This window comes from Elaeis guineensis, chromosome 1 (genome assembly GCF_000442705.2).
Source record: "Elaeis guineensis isolate ETL-2024a chromosome 1, EG11, whole genome shotgun sequence".
Lineage (NCBI taxonomy): Eukaryota > Viridiplantae > Streptophyta > Magnoliopsida > Arecales > Arecaceae > Elaeis > Elaeis guineensis.
The window spans coordinates 120623728-120644752 of NC_025993.2; the positions used below are offsets into that span (position 1 = coordinate 120623728).

Here is a 21025-nt window from a genome sequence, read left to right on the forward strand (position 1 = left end):
ATTAGCGATGATAAAATTACCGTCGCTAATAATGATAATTAGCGACTAGGATATTTTCATCAATTCTTTAGCGACGAGATGCCGTCACTAATACACCCCATTGCTAATAGTATTAGCAATGGTGAAATGACTATTAGCGACGGTAAATAGCCATCGCTAATAGTCAGTTATTTTGTAGTGTCTTCCATCATAGGCTTGGTCATCTCGAGCTTGGCTTGCTATCAGAGGCTCCATGATTGGAAGGTTTGCTATCAAAGGCTCAATGAAGGGAAGCTTGGAAAGCCCTAACTAGCCATGAGAGCTTTTGAGCCTCTCATCATAAGAACTTAGGAGCTCTAGCCATTTCTCCCCTTTTGGTGTCTATTGGTCCAATTTATATAGAGCAAACATGGATCCATTACCATTTGGTGGTGGAAATCATGAAAATTGTTATGGCTATTACTACATTTGGTAGTTTGTAATCCTAATGTTGGAAAGGCATGTAAATAATCCCACATGGAAAGAACACATGGAAAGTACTTTATAAATATTTAAACTAGCCTTGTACTTGAAAAGATGTGGTGGAAATTTTGGTGGAAAATTCAAGTTTTCTTTCAAAAACTCATTGAAATATTATATATATAGTATTTAAATAATCAAAAACTTGACAATTGGCAGTGGAAATTCATTTTAATCTGCCAGAATACATTTTTTTTTATCATGACTATTAATTAAACAAACATGACTGTTCTTGACAGTATATGACTGTTAATTGAACAAACACAATTGTTACATTATACAGACACGATTGTTAAATTGGACAGACGTAACTTTTAGAATTAACAGATACAATCTGTCTATATATAGTGCCATCTACGTATGATCAAATATGAATAGAGTTTCTAATTCTTTCAAGCACTCTACCTTTCAGTAAATCATACAAATATATAATATTGGGAAGTTCTGAAGAGAAATCTTCAGAAGTTACTATGTGCAGATTTCTGGAGCTTTGTTGTATCTTGGCAATGATTTGCCATTAACCTTGCAGTAATAATAATGGGGAAAAATATCACTTTAAGGATAGTGATAGTTCACACCTCAAAGCCTTCAAATTTTCTAAAAGATCCCTCTGGGTTCTTAACCGAAATGCCATAACCTAGTTTCTTATTTGAATGTAGCTACCTAGAATTCAAAACTACCATATCCTCTTTTCTCATTTAGATGCCATCATGAATTTAAATTTTGTCGAATTCAAGTCTTTTCAAATTGCTGCCCATGTGTCGATTTGTGATAGGTGGGTGAGATTTAGGCCACACCAACATTGATTTTTTTTATCTAATATCTAAGAATGCTTAGGATGCTTAATTTCTAAATGGAACCTAACTTCATCTGAGTACATCTTTTGTTGGTGCAAATGAAGTGACAAATATTAGAAAATTATCTAACCATTATTATTCATTTTAAAGCAATCGCTGAGGGAATGAAAGGTTAATCGATATCCTTTTGCCATGCCTACTAAATTGTTTGACATTCACTGCGTATCAGAATGCTTGATGATTTGCTGCAATCTTTTTTCAACATTTGGTTTGGTGCAAATATTATTTTAATTAAAAAAAGGCTTCCTAATGCATGAGGCTCCCACCTTTCTAGGATCTGGGGATGGTTGGATTTATGTAGCCTTATTCTCACATGTAGAGATGCTATTTCTGAATTTTAAACCATTGTGCCGAGACCCATGCACACATATCGTCCAAAATTGCAAAATCTAATCTAGGAAAGAAAATTCTTGTTTTGTTATTTATTCTCTCTCTTGCTTTACTTTGTTCTTTGAAACTTTTTCTTGAAGCTAGCCTTATCTCATCTATATCATTTCCTTTTATCATCCTTCAATTCTAAATTGATAAGTAAACATTGACACAGAAAAACTTAGGCAATAAAAGCTTATCAGAATATGGAAAGATATAAGACATACAGGTCGGTCTTCCAGAGGATCTGAGAAAAATACAGGAGTTACATCCATGGCACAAAGTTTGTAAGCTCAATGGAAAGACTTGAGTCTTTAAAGATATTAGCCAACAACCTTCTTCTTACTTTCCTATGTTTATCTAGGTGCAAGTTCCGTCATTGACACCTCATTTAGTGACATCGGTATCAACCTATCCAAATATTGGTTTCGTATACCACCACATAAATCAAATTCATTTGAATTAGCATATGAGTATATGACACAGTGTCCAATGTAGAATGCTGGACTGGAAGGAGCCAGGAGAGAAACAGCATCGTTGTTGAGCATCATAACGACTGTTGACATGTCAGGTCTATCAGATGGATTCTCCTGAACGCACAATAGTCCAATCTGCATGCATCTTAGCACCTCGGTTGTGGGGCAATTGTTGCATAAACATGGGTCCAGTATCTCCAAAACTGTTCCTTTGCTCCACTGCTCCCATATCTGTATGAAACAAATCTATCAGGTTAATCATCCAGATTAGAACTGTGATATGTGTATTATAACTGAAAAACTCACATAGGCCAGAAGATATTTTCCACTTTCTGAATTAGAGAAGCCACTATTCTTCCTGCCTGTTATGATCTCTAAAATAAGCACACCGAAGCTGTATACATCTGACTTGATTGAAAACTGCCCATGCATAACATACTCTGGTGCCATATACCCACTGCGATGAAAGTGAATAAATTATTGAAGTTAGTCTATGACATGGCGTTGGAATATGTTGATTACTCATATTCCTACTTACAATGTTCCGACAACTCGGGTTGTGATGCTGTGACTTCGGTCTGCACTGAAAAGCCTAGCCAAACCAAAATCAGAAATCTTAGGGTTCATGTCTGCATCTAATAATATGTTGCCAGCTTTTAAATCCCTATGTATAACTTTTAGCTGAGAATCTTCATGTAGGTATAGTAGGCCTCTGGCAATTCCATGGATGATCTTGTGCCTTCTTTCCCAGTGTAGCTGTTCATGTCTTATACGATCTGTTCCATAAAAGAAATTGGTAGTTAATTGAGCTAATACTTTTGCATTAAGATACCTTTAAAGATGTTCAGATAGTTATTAGTTTAAGATACCTTTAAAGATGTTCAGATAGTTATTCCTTCTACTAAGAGAGAGAAGGTTAATTAAGTTGGAAATGCAAGTTTTGGACTCAACAGGAAAATAAAAAGAAACAACATACAAACAAACATAAAAGATCATCAGATAAATTGTAGGCTTAAAGTATTTTGGTCATCACACGAGTTGTAAAAGTTTGATTATATGGAGTGAGAAGTACCAAAAAGAATGGTATCCAGACTTCTGTTAGGCACATATTCATAGACAATCAACTTCTCTTGTTCTTCCAAGCAAACACCCAGAAGCCTTACAAGATTTTTGTGCCGGAGCTTAGCAACTAAAACTAGTTCATTTTTTAGCTCTGCTAGTCCTTGCCTTGATGTTGTTGATAACCTCTTCGCTGCAAATTCTTGCCCGTTGGGTAGTGTTCCCTATGAAGAGTTATAAGATTAACAGGAAATATGAACCAGAAAATAATGAATATATTAATGGAAATGAAATGGATCAAGAAAAATAAAGACTGCATGTATTAAGTCTTTAGTTTGACCTCCTTTGATCAAGTATTAGAATGAAAATAGGGGATGATTTTAACACGAGATTATAGTGATACCCTGTAAACTGCACCAAAACCACCTGCTCCAAGTTTGTTTTCTTCAGAGAAGTTGGCGGTTGCAGATCTTAGCACAGATAGATCAATTAATAGTGACTCAGCATGTGTGATCTCCTCCAGCGGGATGTCCTTGTCTGCTGGAAAAGCAAAGAATGTTAAAACCATATTAAATAGGTCTTCTTGCAAAATGAAATAACCGTATGGTTTCTAAATAATTTCACTCAAGCACCTTTTATTTAAGTATGTTGAGTAAACCTATGAAGTGTATGGACTTGTGTGCTGTTGGACCTAGTTTGACAGGCCCATCTTGGCCTATGAAGATGATCAACCAGTGTATAGCTTATTTTTTGATTACAGTAAACCTGCCTTTACACCTTTCAGCTCACCTAAGATTTTATCATATGCTTCTCTTTAAACAATTGGTTTCACACTCTCAGTGAAGCTCACTAACAAAAATTCCTGGGAAAGGAAACAAAATTTGCAGATATGGATCACTTACAGAGTAAATTTTTTGCCGGCTTCCTCCGCATCCAGAAGGAAATGCAGGTGATGCAGATTAGCAAGGATGACGCCACTAGAGGTATGGCAATTGTAAGAACCATACCTGTCACATTCTTCTTGTTTCCTGCATGAATGACCAAATTTCGTTAGTATTTCCATCTCAAGCTGACACTTCTGTGATAACAGAACATGGATCCATCAGTCAAGAGATATCTATAATATCAGTGCATTTTTGTTGTGCTATGAATCCTTGTGGCACCAAATAGAAATTGAGACTCAAGGGAAAAACTTCATTAACTTTTACTTTATAAACCTTATGGTTGGGAAGGCTTACTGATTGAAGCAGAGTAGGCAAATGAATTAGGTGTGAAACAGGACTAGAAATTCCAGAAAAAAATTGCAATATAACAAGAATACAAGTGACATTATTAAGCCTCTTTGGTCGACCATGAGAACTCCTATCTGCGTTGTTAATTCTTAATTCAGTGCAATAATGACATTGGCAAGAACTATCTTTGATCAAACACTCCTAAACTGGTGTAAGTTGGCTTATCCTTCATTCTCTAGAGAGAAAAAAAAAAGATGGCTAGTTTGGTTGGTTTGTGGAGAATACTGTCCTTATGTGGCCGTATTTTTGGTACTGCTTTATGTCTCAATATTTAGCATTTGGTGCCTAAAGGGTTGCCTGTATAATATTGTGATCTTTTCTTGCTGCACTGCCAAAAAGAAAAGATTTTCCTTCTTGTTGATTGGAGTTACCAAACACCGTCCATTAATTTCACACCAGTCTGTATCAAATCAGAACTTATTTAACAAAATTATTTCTGATTCATATCCTTTGAAACTAATACTTATCGTGTCCTGACAACATATTCTCGAACCAGGGTGATATTTCAGGTATGCAACAACTTTCTGAAGTTTGAAAGCAATGTATTTTGCCTCATCTGATATGGGTTTCGGAAGGACGGTAGCCTTCCTGTGTTGTTTCCCACCGCTCCTGTCAGCGCATATATTTATAATCATCCATTTCTCTTGGAAAGCCAGAACCATACAGAAAGGGAAAAAGCCGTGGGAAAAGAAAATTATAGTTTCCTCTAACATGCCCTTAGTTTTTTTTTTTTTTTTCGGTAGAATAACATGCCCTTATTTGAATAGCTAGTTGACAGCTCTTTGGCGGTGTTCAGTGCTTGTGCTATTGAAGTTATATTGGACCAGAGAACGAATACCCTTTTAAGAGGGACAAATGATTTCAGCAATCTGGTATCTACAAATATTTTCTGCGATTTGGCACTTTGGCCTAATCTACTTGTATAAATTGTGGTTCTCTAACATCACAAGCGTATGAGGTCAGCTAAAATTAGTTACCACAAGACGTATTGAGGCTGGATGCCTCACAAGGGTGCTTTTTGGAAAAACTGCTACCAGACTTTTCAGCAGGACTGTAGCAGAGAGTTAGTCCAGACTGAGGATCATTCTTCTTTTGTGGTCCTCCTGGAAAGACCTAGTCAAGCAGCAGTGTTCTCGGAATTTTCCAATAAAATGCTCACCCATTTCTGTCACTGATCAGGATAAGGGTTGTATCTTTCACATGAAAGGAGGATTCCCTTTCCTTTTCATGAGTCCACCATTGGATCACACAATAGTCATTTTGAGATCTATGCAAGTGATGAATGAAGAGGTTCCAAATACTTTGAGATCGGTACAAAACACGATCCAATGGTTGAGAACGTGAAATAATACCAATCATTCTTTTGTGTGAAAAGAAATCCATCATTCTTTGGTGCGAAAGAAAATCAATCATTCTTTCATACGAAAATTACAACCTAGCTTACAAGCCACGGCACTACCCTACCTTCCGATATACTACACTAATATTTTTTTATTGAGAGGTAATTCATCATTTTTGGAGAATAAATTTTAGTAAAATTTTATAAATATAAATTTACCCTAGGTGGGTCAATAGTCTATCTATTTTTCTCTTAAGAAAAAAAGATAGCACTTTTGGGATAATTTTATGATAAATAAATCAGAAAATTACAAGCTTGAAACTTGTAAAAAAAAGAATGGTCAACTAGAATTCTTGTAAAGAAACATATATCAGTAAGCACATAATAAAAAGAAGTGTGTCCAAGTACATTATCTTTAGGCATAAACAGGGGGAGGAGGATCTAAAGGCATGGTATCATATTTATCGATGAAGAAGTATTAATAGTCAAGATATCATTTGGTTTCAATTTTACTTTTTATTTTTTTTTTAGCTTTTAAAATTTGAATTCAGTTTCTTTGTTTTTCATAAAACTAAAAGTCGGAAATCCAGTTGTTAGGCACTTGGACTGTACTGCTTGGTGGCTGTTGTGTCGCCGATGTTGGTGGCAGTGCTAATAATAACAGAGAAGGTAGTAGGCATCATGGATGGTTTTGATTTCAAAAATTTTTAAAAATTAGAGTTAAAATTTTAGAAAACCAAAATAGAAATATGGCTATCCAATACCACTTTTTGGTTTTTGTTTTTTTTTTTTTTTTAAAGAAAGAAAAGTGGGAGCTGGAAGCTGCTGAAAAACACAGTTCTAGAGTATATGGCTATGCAATACAGGAAACCACGGGGCCCAAAATTTTTTACCTATCAGTATATGCTTCTTTTATGTTGCTGTGTCTCGTCAAGGATAGTCTGATAGCTCATGCTGATCTTTAGTGACTTCTCACAAATTTATTTAACAACAATTATAACTTTAATTCTCTCAATCGGACCATGCAAATGTTTATCTACAAAAAGAATTTAGCAAGACTGAACGAATTGATAGGATATTAAAGAGGGTCACTCAGGATTGGTCTATCTAAATATAATATCTTGTAGTTGTTAAACTTTTTTGTGCATCAAACTGGTAGTTTCACTACCAGCTCTCCCATGTCTAGCAAGGAGTGATCTTACTTCCCTTACCTTTCTCTCTGGAACCAAGCTGTATCATGGGTGTCCCGTCAAAGAACGTGCTGAGCTCGTATCTTAAAAAGCAGCGCATTTGTAATATCCATCCGCCCTGCGCCCAATGAAGCGTCGTCGGTATCTCCTCGATTGTATCCTGAAGGCACTGACGGCACTGGCTTGCCCACATATCTGGCGTGCACTGCACCAGGCCGTATATCGTCGGGGAGCCCGTTGTGAAATTCACCTCCCCGGTGGCAAACTTCATCGTCGTGTTGTATGCGGCCCAATCGGCTATAGCACTCAGAAGCTCGTTTCGTAGCTTCTCGAACAGGTGACGGTCCGTCGTTATGTTTTTGCAAGTCCACATGGCGGCTCCATCCGACTCCTTTATTGGCGGTAGTTCCCACATGTTGGTGTAGAGGATGACACACGGGTCGTCGGCGACGACAGCTTCGATCTTATAGGGGCAGAGGCGGACGATGTCCTGCGAGGCTGTGACGAGGCAGGAGTGGCACCGGGAGGCGTTGACGTCGCCACGGCAGATGGCGAGACCGTAGACCTGGTTGGGAGACTGGCCGATCATGGTGGTGAAGTAGCCACCGGGGAGGGAGGCGTTGGAGACGAGAGAGGGAAGGAGGAGGTTGAGATTGGTCTCATAGGTGCTGTTGGCTGTGTAGTTGCGCTTGCCGCAAAGTTGGTAACGGGGTTGGTAGTAGGTGCCGTTGTAGTCTGTGTAGTTGCCGTTGCCGGTAAGACGGTAGCAGGGTTCGTTGACGGCGACGGATGGGGGGTGGAGGAGGAAGAAGAGAGAGAAAATGAGGAAGAGCGAGGATGAGGAGGGGAGAGACAGAAACATTGCTGGTGATATGATGCCGTAGACCGATTTATTTTTTTTTAAATACTGGATTCGACCACGATGGCAGTACCGTGGAAGAAGTCGCGCGCCGGACGGAAAGCTAGTTTGTGTTGGACCATGCTGATGTAACCCGATTCTTCCTCGAGCGTCTGCTGCTGTGAAAATTCCGCAAATCAGTTGATGCTTCATTAATCGCTAATCATAATTCATCACGATTGACTATGGAGTTTAAAGGAGCCAATCCAAGCTAGTAAAAAACTTTGTCTGTCATAAAATGAGCCTATCTAATAATTTTTCATATAAGGATGCGATATAGTATTGAATCAATAGATTTTGGCTAGTGCATTTTTCTTGGGCATTGGATTTTGGAATTTATTTTGCATGCAGAGTCATTGAGTTTTGATTTGAGGCAAAAATTTATGTTTAGAAGTTTTGCAATTGGTCTCTATTCGATGGTGTATTTGCATCGGATAATTAATCATTTCATAAAATTATACAGGGTTTAGCTGCCGCTTTATTTTGGTCTTTGAAATAACCTAGGGGTCATCCCTTGAATAAGTTCAAGCCATCTTATTTAGGACGTGCATGATTTGGTTAGAATCGGTTTAGGATCAATCTTTAAATTGAATCAATTTGAATTATTTTTTTAAAACCAAAATCAAATCAATCACATAAAAATACCTATTCAAATCAATTTGAAAATTTTGATTCAATTTGATCGATTTATCAATTTATGGACTATTAGGCTTTTGCTAAATGAGTAGCTTACATAATAAGCTAAATGGGCTTCTATCCATTTTAATTTTTAATCATGCTAAATAGACAGCTTAGAGGAGGAGTTAAATGTGCACCTTATGGATAGGCTAAATAGGTTGTGTTGGTGCAAAAATCTGCTTGCGTCGGAGAAGCTGGAGTCGAGGGAGTCGCGGTCGCTGCCGGGACCTGCAAAAGAAGTCTAAATCGGAGGTGGGGTTGCTCCGGCAAGACCCTCCGACGCTCAAGTCAGTTCTCTGCCTCAACAAGAATGGAGTGCTCGAACGAAAATTTTAGCAGAATTTTTGGGATAGAAAATAGAGCTTATAGAATAACGTATCTGGGGCCCCCTTTTATAGGCAAAGGGGGACAGCAGACTGATAGCGATATCTGTAACCGCCCGGCAGTGGGCTGTTCAGAGTCAGGCAGAGTTTGTTGCGAAGAGTAGTGGAGTGGGATCGTGGCCACCGCTGAAATGTGCCACGTGGAGTCTGTTGCGGATAGTGGAACGGCATCCGTTATCGCGACTTGCCAGGGGGTGGGAGGAATCGCGCGGTATCCGTCGCAGAGAGTGGAGCAGAATCGTGGTCACTATGACGATCTGCCAGGGAGTGATGGAGCCGCGCGGAATCTGTCGCGGGAAGTGGAGCAGTGCCATGGCCGTTACTGCAGCCTGCCACGGAGTGATGGAGCCGTGCGGAATCTGTTGCAGGAGGTGGAGCAGAGTTGTGGCCGTTGCTGTGGCCCACCAGTGGGTCCAAGCCTGTAGGCCGAAGTTCGACTGGAGTGTTTGGTAGAAAGAGGTGGCTAGCCACCCGTCTGAGAGGAGCTCAGAGTACGGTTCCCATAGGAGTCCGGGCGAAGTCTTCTTTCAGTCGAAGTTGGGGACGAAGTCCGGCTCCCGTAGGAGTCTGGGCGGAGTCCACCTACAATTGACGTCGGGGGCGAAGTTCGGCTCCCGTAGGAGTCCGGACGAAGTCTACCTGCACTTAAAGTCAGGGGCGAAGTCCGGCTCCCATAGGAGTCCGGACGAAGTTTACCTGCAATTAAAGTCAGGGGCGAAGTCCGACTCCCGTAGGAGTCCGGACGAAGTTTACCTGCAGCTAGAGTCGTGGGCGAAGTCCGGCTCCCGTAGGAGTCCGGACGAAGTCTACCTGCACTTAAAGTCAGGGGCGAAGTCCGGCTCCCGTAGGAGTCCGGACGAAGTTTACCTGCAATTAAAGTCAGGGGCGAAGTCCGGCTCCCGTAGGAGTCCAGACGAAGTTTACCTATAGCTAGAGTCGTGGGCGAAGTCCGGCTCCCGTAGGAGTCCGGACGAAGTCTGCAGGCGAAGTCGTGGGCGGAGTTCGGCTCCCGTAGGAGTCCGGATGAAGTCTACCTGCACTTAAAGTCAGGGGCGAAGTTTGGCTCTCGTAGGAGTCCGGACGAAGTTTACCTGCAGCTGGAGTCGTGGGCGAAGTCCGGCTCCCGTAGGAGTTCGGACGAAGTCTACCTGCACCTAAAGTCAGGGGCGAAGTCCGGCTCCCGTAGGAGTCCGGACGAAGTTTACCTGCAATTAAAGTCAGGGGCGAAGTCCGGCTCCCGTAGGAGTCCGGACGAAGTTTACTTGTAGCTGGAGTCGTGGGCGAAGTCCGGCTCCCGTAGGAGTCCGGACGAAGTCTGCAGGCGAAGTCGTGAGCGGAGTTCGGCTTCCGTAGGAGTCCAGACGAAGTCTATCTGCACTTAAAGTCAGGGGCGAAGTCCAGCTCCCGTAGGAGTCCGGACGAAGTTTACCTGCAGCTGGAGTCGTGGGCGAAGTCCGGCTCCCGTAGGAGTCCGGACGAAGTCTGCAGGCGAAGTCGTGGGTGGAGTTCGGCTCCCGTAGGAGTCCGGACGAAGTCTACCTGCACTTAAAGTCAGGGGCGAAGTCCGGCTCCCGTAGGAGTCCGAACGAAGTTTACCTGCAGCTGGAGTCGTGGGCGAAGTCCGGCTCCCGTAGGAGTCCGGACGAAGTCTGCAGGTGAGGTCGTGGGCGGAGTTCGGCTCCCGTAGGAGTCCGGACGAAGTCTACCTGCACTTAAAGTCAGGGGCGAAGTCCGGCTCCCGTAGGAGTCCTGACAAAGTTTACCTGCAATTAAAGTCAGGGGCGAAGTCCGGCTCTCGTAGGAGTCCGGACGAAATTTACCTGCAGCTGGAGTCATGGATGAAGTCCGGCTCCCGTAGGAGTCCGTACGAAGTCTGCAGGCGAAGTCGTGGGTGGAGTTCGGCTCCCGTAGGAGTCCGGACGTCGTGAAGAATCCGGTCGATGCTGGCGGGGTCCTGCCCGTCGGCAAAACTTGGGAGTGTTGCGGAGGCTCGACCGGCCGGGAGGTTTGAAGGGACGTTGCCGGAGGTCGAAAGTCAGTTGGATCCTCGGAGGGTCACCAAATTCTGTTACGAACTTTGGCTGGGGGTATCTTATACCCAACACCAGTCCCCCTATTTTCGAGTTCGAATTTCGAATGAGGGAAGTACAGAGAAATTTTCGCAGCCGAAGTTATCCTCTTGAATCCTGTGCACGATCACCCCCAGATATTTTGGCATTTAATGCGCGTACGCTGGAGTCTTTTCAAATCGAGGCGATCCGAAGTGGCTCTTTTGGAACCTGCAGCGGAACGATGTTCAAGGCGTGACGCAATAAAGGCACTGTCAGCCGTCTGCCACTTTTTAACCGCCCGCTGTGGTGAGTGGGACACACGGCGAAAAAAGATCGGCCAGAGGGGATTCGCAATCATCATTATGCCGGATCTCAGGGCCTATTTAAACCCGCACTCCTCCTCTAAGAGTCCCACTCTATCCGACGATCTCTTTCTGGCATCCTTCTTCTTCCTGAGAACTTCAATTTTTCTCAGCGCCCTTCCCAGCCTTAGGCGTTCCTCGAGCCATCCCCCTTTTCGTACCTTCGTACTTCTTCGAATCGCCTAGGTTAGTCTTGGAACTCCTTCCTCTTTTTGTTCTTCCTTTTGCTGTTCTATTTTTCTTCCTCTTGCTCTGCACATCAGTCCCTCGGGACCTTGTCCATGATTTTCCCCGATTTTTAGTGATTTTGCCTCTGTAAGTGGTCTTCATGTGATTCTAGATGTCTTCTAGGGGTTCTTCTTCTAGCGGCTCTAGGAGTTCGTCTGTCTCGGTCTCCCAGAATTCTCAGGCGATAGATGAACCGGTAGGTAGAGCTGAACCGCATCCGATTTTTGCACCGGATGCCATTCCTTGTTCTTTGACTCCGAACGAACTTCAACTGATAAGAGTTCAGTATGGAGTTCCTCCGGAGTACGAACTGGAACTTCCTGGCCCGTCCGACCGGGCCAGTGCCCCTCCCCCCGGCTGCTTCTGCCTGTACTAGGAGGCCTTCCGTGCCGGATTCCGGCTTCCTCTGCCGTCCTTTGTCATTGCTCTTTTCTGTTTCTCAGATATCTCTTTAGCTTCAGTTGCTCTGAATTTCTTTAGGTTTTTGATAGGGTTCCTTTCCCTCTGCCACGTAGTCGAAGTTCAGCCATCCCTTTCTCTATTTAGATACTTCTACACCTTCAAGCGTCATCCCACGGCGAAGGATTGATGGTATTTCTCCCCTCAGTTCGGTAGGAAGGGGTTACTGAAGGGTGCCCCTTCTTCTATCCATAACTGGAAGGGGAAGTTTCTTTATGTTCGATGCCCGACCTTGAGGCTGGAGTTGCCCCCTTGGGGCTCTCCGAGGGACTCCGTCTGTCGGGCGCCCAGCCTAGGGGGAGACGACCATCAAGCCTCCCAGAAACTCCTCAAATATCCAACTCTTTCTCTCTCCAACCTCCTGAAGGAGCAGCTTCTGTTCAACATCGGTCTGAGCCCCCAGGATCCTGCCAGTATTTCATCTCTCCCCCTTTTCTTTCTTTTTTTTTTTACCTCTCTTCTTTTCTTCTTTTTCATGCCTTCCTTTTCTTTTTTCTTTCTCTTCTCTTTTTTTTTTTTTTTCTTTTAGGCATGGACGCCGAAGAAGCGCAGATGCTTGCCAGGGGTCTGAAGACTCTCAAAAGAAAGGGCGCCGCGGCCTCCGGGCCGGCGAAGAGGGCCAGAGCGGAGGGGACGAGTTTGGCCGCGCCCGCCCGAGCGACCTCAGCCACCGACGTCCTTCTAGACACTGAGCGTCCCGTCGCCCGAGCCTCCCCGAGGGGTTTGAGTTCTCCTACCGAGGTCCCCGCTACGGAGACCCGTCCTGAGGAGGTGCCAGGGGGTGAGAGGAGGAAGAGGAGGAAGACCTTGGCTCGCAGGATCGGCAGTCGTCGGGCTGCCACTAAAGAGTCCCGCGGCTCTGAAGAGGAGCAGGGGGATGATCCCTTTAGTGACAGGGATCTAATAAAAAAGCTGATAGACGGGTGCTCACTGCCCGAAGTCATCCAGAGGATCGTCCGAGGCGATCCTACACAACGAGTCTGGGACTCGCTGGGGGCCTTCCTCGAGGTAAGTAGATTCATCCTCCTTTTTTCTTTCACTTCTTCATTTAATTAACTTCCCAGCTCCCATTCTGACTCTCCTGTTGCCCTTGCAGCTCGGTCATCAACTCCTCGCCAACATCGAGATGATAAACAAGGCGGTGGAAGGCCAGCAGGCCGAGGCTGTCCGCCTTAAGGAAATGGCCCTCGAGGTGGCCGGTCTCCGAGAGGTGCTTGAGAGAGAGAGGCAGACCTCGACGGAACAGAAGGCCGACCTGGAGGAGATGGTGAGGAGAGTGGAGGCCGAGGTTTCCAACATGGTGGAACAGATCCCGACTCTGGTCTCGGAGGCCAGGAGTCAAGCGGTGGAGGAGTTCAAGACTTCCACCGAGATGAAGAAGTTGAAGGTTGAGTTCAGCCAAGCCACATTCAACAAAGGGTTCGAGCTCTGTCGGGAGAAGATGGTCGCGAAATTCTCCGAGCTCGATCTCAGCTTCTTGGACGAGGCATCCGAGGACGAAGCCGGACCCTCCACCGCCGTTGCAGCCGCCGCAGTCCACCCCCCAGAGATGCCGAGTCCCCCCGTTGACCCAGAGGTCCAAGACCTCTAACTTTGTATTCTTATTTTATTGCCATTTTTCTTCTTTCTTTTGTCTTCAAGAAACGTTCAATCAATAAAATTGGTCTCCTCCTTTTGGAAGATTTTTCTTCTCTTCTTCTTCATAATGAGCTGTGTTTTAACGCGTTGACCTCCCGATGGCAGTGCCCCGTCGAAGCACTTCCCTTGCCTCAAGGGATTTCACTGAAGTCCACGATCCAGCGGCTGAAGAAGGAAGTCCTTCATTTAACAAAGAGGTCGAAGAAGATGGAAGGCGAGCTTCGCAGGTTGAGGGAGAGTCATTCCGAAGCCACCGCGGAGGCCACCTACTTTTGGAATCTCCACGTGAAGGGGATCATGGAGTACAGTCGGAGGAAGGCGAACTTCGAGAAGGAGCTTGAAGAATACAAGAAGCGCGCCAGCGATCAGATTTGGGCTCAAGCTGCCAAAATCAGTTCCCTCAGGGTGGAGCTGTCGGCTGTCCGGAGAGGATTGGCCAGCTGGAGGGAAGTTCATCCTGGCCTTTGACTCGGGCCGACAGTGGCCGGGAGTGGTCGAAGAAAGTCTCCGACCTCCAGCAACAGCTCCAGGATGCCGAGGCAAGCTATGATGCGTACCGGGCCGGCTAGTGCAAGCAGGTGGACGAATACAAGGGGAGGTTCAGGATGGCGACCGACGAGGTTGCCCGTCTTCGAAGGCAGCTAGCTGAGGGGGCTCAATCCGCTTCCGCCTGGGATTTCGATGAACTCCAATCCCTGAGAAGGACCGTAGAAGAACTATCCGTCGCCCTTGGGGAGAGGACGGTCGAGCTGCAGCAGTTGAAGATCCAGCTGGCATGCGAGCAGCAGGCCGTCAAGGATGCGGAGGCAGAATCCGAGGTCCTGAGAAAAAGACGTCGAGAGGTGGAAAGAGAAAGCCAACGATATCATCGAAGATACATGGAGATATTAATGAGAGAGAGAGAATTGGAAGCAGAAGTCGGACGTTTAAGGGATTCCCTGGCGAGGGTCAAAGCCGACAGTCCGAGGTCGGAGGAAGTCGGGCCCCCTTAGGGCTCTTTTTATCTTTCCGTCTTCCCATGTATATATTTTTTCTTCTGTTAGTTCATCTTGTTCTTGTCGTTTTGCTCTTCTTCCTTTAGCCAGCTGGACTTTGTAGTGTATATTTTGTGAATAAAATGAAAAGAGAATTTTGTGTTACCTCATCCACGTGTTGTACTAAATTGTCGTCCGCAGAACTTCTTTTATCTTTTGACTTGTCCGACGTTGACGTCGTTTGGAGGCGCCCAGCCGTCGCCACGCTGATTTGCTTTTCTTATCGTCCATGGCCGTAGGCCCGAGCTCGATGGTCCGAACTCTGCATTACCTCGAAGGGGTCATTATTTTCCTGACCTGTGTCGAGAGCCTTCTTAGAGGCCGGGGATGTTTGGTAGGAACTTTCCGTCTTTGTTGAGACGAGGCTCCCTAGATCTTTGGTGTGGTTTATTTTTCGTCTGTTGCCGGTGTAATTCATCGCTTTCCTTCTTAATTTTTCTCCTCTTTCCGAGTGAGGGTCCTCCCCTTGCTTTTCGTGGGGTCGTGTAGAGGTGTGGAGGTGCCATTAAGGGGACTTTCCCCTTTATCCAATTTTGTTGGGCGATCGAGTTTTTATCATTGTCGGGACGAGGTTCTCCTTCTGTTCTTGACGTAGTCGATCTCAGCTCAGGTTAGGACGAGGTTCTCATCCTGTTCCCAACGGGGCTGTGGAGGCACATAAGGGTCGTTGCAAGGGCCTCTCCCCCCATCCGGTCTAAAAGAACCAGGTCTTCGACTTTGCTCATGTTAGGGCGAGGTTCTCCTCCTGTCCCTAACATGGTTGTGGGGGTGCATGTGGGTGCTGTTCGGCCTCTCCCCCCATCCGGTTTAAGAGGAACCGGACCTTCGACTTTGCTCATGTTAGGGCGAGGTTCTCCTCCTATCCCTAACATGGCTGTGGGGGCGCATTAGGGCGTTGTAGGGCCTCTCCCCCCATCCGGTCTAAAAGAATCGGGCCTTTGACTTTGCTCATGTTAGGACGAGGTTCTCCTCCTGTCCCTAACATGGCTGTGGAGGCGCATAAGGGCGTTGTAGGGCCTCTCCCCCCATCCGGTCTAAAGAACCGGGCTTTTGACTTTGCCTAAGTTAGGGCGAGGTTCTCCTCCTGTCCCTAACGTGGCCCTGAGGGCACTCGAGGGCCGTTATATGGGCCTCTCCCCCAATCCGATCTTAAGATAATCGGATTTTTATTTTGCTCATGTTAGGATGAGGTTCTCTTCCTGTTCCTAACATGACCCTATTTTGATTGTTTGAAGGGGTTATCCCCAATCGTAACAAGTCCGTACCAAAAGGAAAAGACATGCAAAGTCGAAAGGAATTTTGATTCAAAGCAAAGTCGTTAGTAATACAATTACAGGTTTTTCAAGTTCCGTGGTCGTGGAGGGTCAGCTCCTCCTTGAGGCCCTCCAGTGACGGAGTTGATGGTCCAATTGGAGGCCGATCTCTGGGCTGCTCCTCCCTCCTTGGCGGTTCAGGTTGCGGTAGGGCCCTTGGCCGATCCTCTCTGCCTTCAGGTCGGCGTCGAATGAACCTGTCGAGCTGACCCCGCCTGATAAGCTCCTCGATCTCATCCCGGAGCTGAATGCACTCCTCTGTATCGTGGCCGTGGTCACGATGGTAGAGGCAGAACTTGTTAGGATTGCGCTTTCCAAGGTGTGTGCGCATCCTTTCCGGCCTTGGTAGCTGCTCCCTAACCTCCATCAGCACTTGGGTTTTCGAGGCATTGAGGGGGGCATAGTTGCGAAATCTTTTCGGTGGAGAACTCCGTCGAACTTCGCGGTCCAAACTTCTCTGCCTACGTACCCGGGGAGGAGTATGGACACGCTTGTGCCGGGGAGGAGTTCGAGAATGTGGCTGAGCTTCTCTCGGCCCTTTTTCGACTGCGGGCTTGCTCGAGTCTCCCGCCTGTCGTTCTCTCGCAGTCTCCTCATCCTTCATTTTGAAGGCTTCTTCCGCTCGGGCGTACCCTTCGGCCCGAGCCAACAGATCAGCAAAATTCCTGGGGTACTTCTTCTCCAGGGAGAACAAAAGGTCATTCTTCTGAAGGCCGCCCTTCAGAGCGGCCATTGCTACCGACTGATCCAAGTTTCGGACCTCCAACACGGCAACATTAAAACGGTTGATGTAGGCTCGAATAGACTCCCCCTCCCTCTGCTTGATATTGATGAGGGACTCCGAACCCTTCCGGAGGCGCCGGCTGCTGACAAAATGGGCCACAAATTGGTGGCTCATCTGATCGAAGGAAAAGATGGTACCCGGCTTCAGTGCCGAGTATCAATTTCTCACCGCTCTCTTCAAGGTGGATGGGAAGACTCGGCATAGAATGGCATCGGGTGTGCCATGAAGCAGCATCATCGTCCGGAAGGCCTCTAGATGATCAACCGGGTCTGAAGTCCTGTCGTAGCTTTCGAAGTGGGGGAGTTTGAAGTTTGGCGGGATCGGTTCCTGCATGATCATTTGAGAAAAGGGAGGGTCAGTACAAATATCCTTACCATAAGCGGGGGGAGCGTGGCGGAGTTCTTCGATCCGTCGGTTCATCTCCTGGAGCCTCCGATCCAGAAAATCCTCGCGACTACGGGTCTCGAGGGTCCTTTGGCAGAATGGAGGTAGAGATCTTCCAGGGGTGGAGTCGTGGTCGGACTGGGGGCTTTTCACCCTTGGATTCATCTTTCCGGAAAAGACTAGACGGCTGGCCCAAGTGGCCCGTCCCACCATTGAATTTTGGAGTTCTGGCGACGCTCTTTCCGGCCGCACCGATGCCTGCGGCTGCTGCTGCTGTTGCATGGCCTGCACAGCTTCAGTGAGGCCTCTGACCTGCTGCGCCAGTAGGTCGAATTGCTCCGTGCCAACCACCATTGCCGGAGGAGGAGGTAGAGGCTGGGAGACTGGAGGTGAGGCCGGAGCTTGAGATCTGGCCGCGGAGGCCGTGGATCGCCGTGTGGATGCTTTGCGGGGAGGCATCGGGTGAAGATCAAGTGGGGGAAGGAGGAGTAAATGTCGGAGAAGATGATCAGAGGCGGTCCCGTTGAGCGCTCCTTTAAGAACAAGGGTACTGCAAAGACACAAGCTCCTTCTTCTAGCGCCAATCCTGTTGGTGCAAAAATCTGCTTGCGTCGGAGAAGCTGGAGTCGGGGGAGTCGCGGTCGCCGCCGGGACCTGCAAAAAAAGTCTAAACCGGAGGTGGGGTTGCTCTGGCAAGACCCTCCGATGCTCAAGTCAGTTCTCTGTCTCAACAAGAATGGAGTGCTCGAATGAAAATTTTAGCAGAGTTTTTGGGATAGAAAATAGAGCTTATAGAATAACGTATCTGGGGTCTCCTTTTATAGGCAAAGGGGGACAGCAGACTGATAGCGATATCTGTAACCGCCGGGCAGTGGGCTGCTCAGAGTCAGGCAGAGTTTGTTGCGAAGAGTAGTGGAGTGGGATCGTGGTCACCGCTGAAATGTGCCACGTGGAGTCTGTTGCGGGTAGTGGAACGACGTCCGTTGTCGCGACTTGCCAGGGGATGGGAGGAATCGCACGATATCCATCGCAGGGAGTGGAGCAGAATCGTGGTCATTATGGCGATCTGCCAGGGAGTGATGGAGCCGCGCAGAATCCATCGCGAGAAGTGGGGCAGTGTCATGGCCATTACTGTGGCCTGTCAGGGAGTGATGGAGCCGTGCGGAATCTGTTGCAGGAGGTGGAGCAGAGTCGTGGCCGTTGCTGCGGCCCACCAGTGGGTTCAGGCCTGTAGGCCGAAGTTCGGCTGGAGTGTTTGGCGGAAAGAGGTGGCTAGCCACCCGTCTGAGAGGAGCTCGGAGTCCGGTTCCCGTAGGACTCCGGGCGAAGTCTTCTTTCAGTCGAAGTTGGGGATGAAGCCCGGCACCCGTAGGAGTCTGGGCGGGCGGAGTCCACCTACAATTGGCGTCGGGGGCGAAGTCCGGCTCCCGTAGGAGTCCAGACGAAGTCTACCTGCACTTAAAGTCAGGGGCAAAGTCCGCCTCCCATAGGAGTCTGGACGAAGTTTACCTGCAATTAAAGTCAGGGGCGAAGTCCGGCTCCCGTAGGAGTCCGGATGAAGTTTACCTGCAGTTGGAGTCGTGGGTGAAGTCCGGCTCCTGTAGGAGTCCGGACGAAGTCTACCTGCACTTAAAGTCAGGGGCGAAGTCCGGCTCCCGTAGGAGTCCGGAAGAAATTTACCTACAATTAAAGTCAGGGGTGAAGTCCAGCTCCCGTAGGAGTCCGGACAAAGTTTACCTGTAGCTGGAGTCGTGGGCAAAGTCCGGCTCCCGTAGGAGTCCGGACGAAGCCTGCAGGTGAAGTCGTGGGCGGAGTTCGGCTCCCGTAGGAGTCCGGACGAAGTTTACCTGCACTTAAAGTCAGGGACGAAGTCCGGCTCCCGTAGGAGTCTGGACGAAGTTTACCTGCAGCTGGAGTCATGGGCGAAGTCCGGCTCCCGTAGGAGTCCGGACGAAGTCTACCTGCACTTAAAGTCAGGGGCGAAGTCCGGCTCCCGTAGGAGTCCGGACGAAGTCTACCTGCACTTAAAGTCAGGGGCGAAGTCCGGCTCCCGTAAGAGTTCGGACGAAGTTTACCTGCAATTAAAGTCAGGGGCGAAGTCCGGCTCCCGTAGGAGTCCGGACGAAGTTTACCTGTAGCTGGAGTCATGGGCGAAGTTTGGCTCCCGTAGGAGTCCGGACGAAGTCTACCTGCACTTAAAGTCAGGGGCGAAGTCCGGCTCCCGTAGGAGTCCGGATGAAGTTTACCTGCAGTTGGAGTCGTGGGCGAAGTTCGACTCCCGTAGGAGTCCGGACGAAGTCTGCAGGCGAAGTCGTGGGCGGAGTTCGGCTCCCGTAGGAGTCCGAACGAAGTCTACCTGCACTTAAAGTCAGGGGCGAAGTCCGGCTCCTGTAGGAGTCCGGACGAAGTTTACCTGCAGCTGGAGTCGTGGGCGAAGTCCGGCTTTCGTAGGAGTCCGGACGAAGTCTGCAGGCGAGGTCGTGGGCGGAGTTCGGCTCCCGTAAGAGTCCGAACGAAGTCTACCTGCACTTAAAGTTAGGGGCGAAGTTCGGCTCCCGTAGGAGTCCGGACGAAGTTTACCTGCAATTAAAGTCAGGAGCGAAGTCCGGCTCCCGTAGGAGTCCGGACGAAATTTACCTGCAGCTGGAGTCGTGGGCGAAGTCCGGCTCCCATAGGAGTCCGGACGAAGTCTGCAGGCGAAGTCGTGGGCGGAGTTCGGCTCCTGTAGGAGTCCGGACATCGTGAAGAATCCGATCGACGCTGGTGGGGTCCTGCCCGTCGGTAAAATTTGGGAGTGTTGCAGAGGCTCGGCCGGCCGGGAGGTTTGAAGGGATGTTGTCGGAGGTCGAAAGTCAGTTGGATCCCCGGAGGGTCACCAAATCCTGTTACGAACTTCGGCTGGGGGGTATCTTATACCCAACAGGTTGAATGGAATAAAACTACCACCTCCTCGAGAAAACAGGATTGCTTATGGTTTGACATTTATTTGTGTGTGTCTATATATATATATATATATAGTGGGGGAGAGAGAGAGAGAGGGAGAGGGAGGGAGGAGTTGGAGATGAGAGGGAGAGGATTTAGGGGGTCAATCTCATAGGTACTGTTGGAATAGGGCTTAAAAAATTACTTATGTGATTTAAAAGACTAAACAAAACTAACAAAACTTATTGTAGAAAAATTATAAAAGATTTATAGAATAACAAGAAATAAAAATGATCAAATTCGGAAGCGATATTATCCTAAGGTGCATCTCTATCCCTCATGCAGAAAAATCTAAAAAAATCATCCCAAGATATGACCGGAATCCTCTGCCTGCGTGCATAACTATGAAAAAGGTTAATGGAGATCCTTTCAGCAGCTAAAATATTAATCACAAAGAAAAAACATGAAGAGAAAAGATCGGAAGGGAGAGAAAAAGAAGATTAGATGGGATATATCAAATCAAATTTCAAGATGATTCTTTTATAGCCATTCAATATGACTATTTACGACCGTTTGAGCTTTTATCGATCCATTAAGATTTTTAATAAGTAGCTCAATAGTTAGAAAATAAAAATGAGATTAAATACATTTGACCATTTGTGCTTTTACTGACCTATTAAGTCCTGTAATCAAAAGTCCAACTATCAAAAATTAAAATCATGGTAATAAAGAGATTAAAATATTGAAATAGTAAAATTTAAAGATAAGGTAAAATCCTTGGAGGGAAATTTTTGAAAAATTTTGAGTTTTC

General features: G+C 46.8%; 1 protein-coding gene across 2 annotated transcripts; it reads right to left on the reverse strand.

The window, feature by feature from the left end:
* Positions 1-1905: 1905 nt before the first annotated feature.
* Positions 1906-7942, reverse strand: LOC105036632 (cysteine-rich receptor-like protein kinase 10). 2 transcript variants are annotated; one of them, XM_073261473.1, is made up of 7 exons: positions 7102-7942; positions 4162-4287; positions 3663-3796; positions 3273-3483; positions 2739-2976; positions 2507-2657; positions 1906-2431 (listed from the first exon to the last, which is right to left on the reverse strand). In XM_073261473.1, exons 1-7 carry the CDS (start codon positions 7940-7942, stop codon positions 2081-2083), a joined length of 2052 nt encoding a protein of 683 aa, XP_073117574.1. In that variant the 3' UTR covers positions 1906-2080. The 2 variants fall into 2 exon arrangements, with proteins under 2 accessions (XP_073117574.1, XP_073117571.1); XM_073261470.1 differs by having other exon boundaries at positions 3663-3799.
* Positions 7943-21025: the final 13083 nt, after the last annotated feature.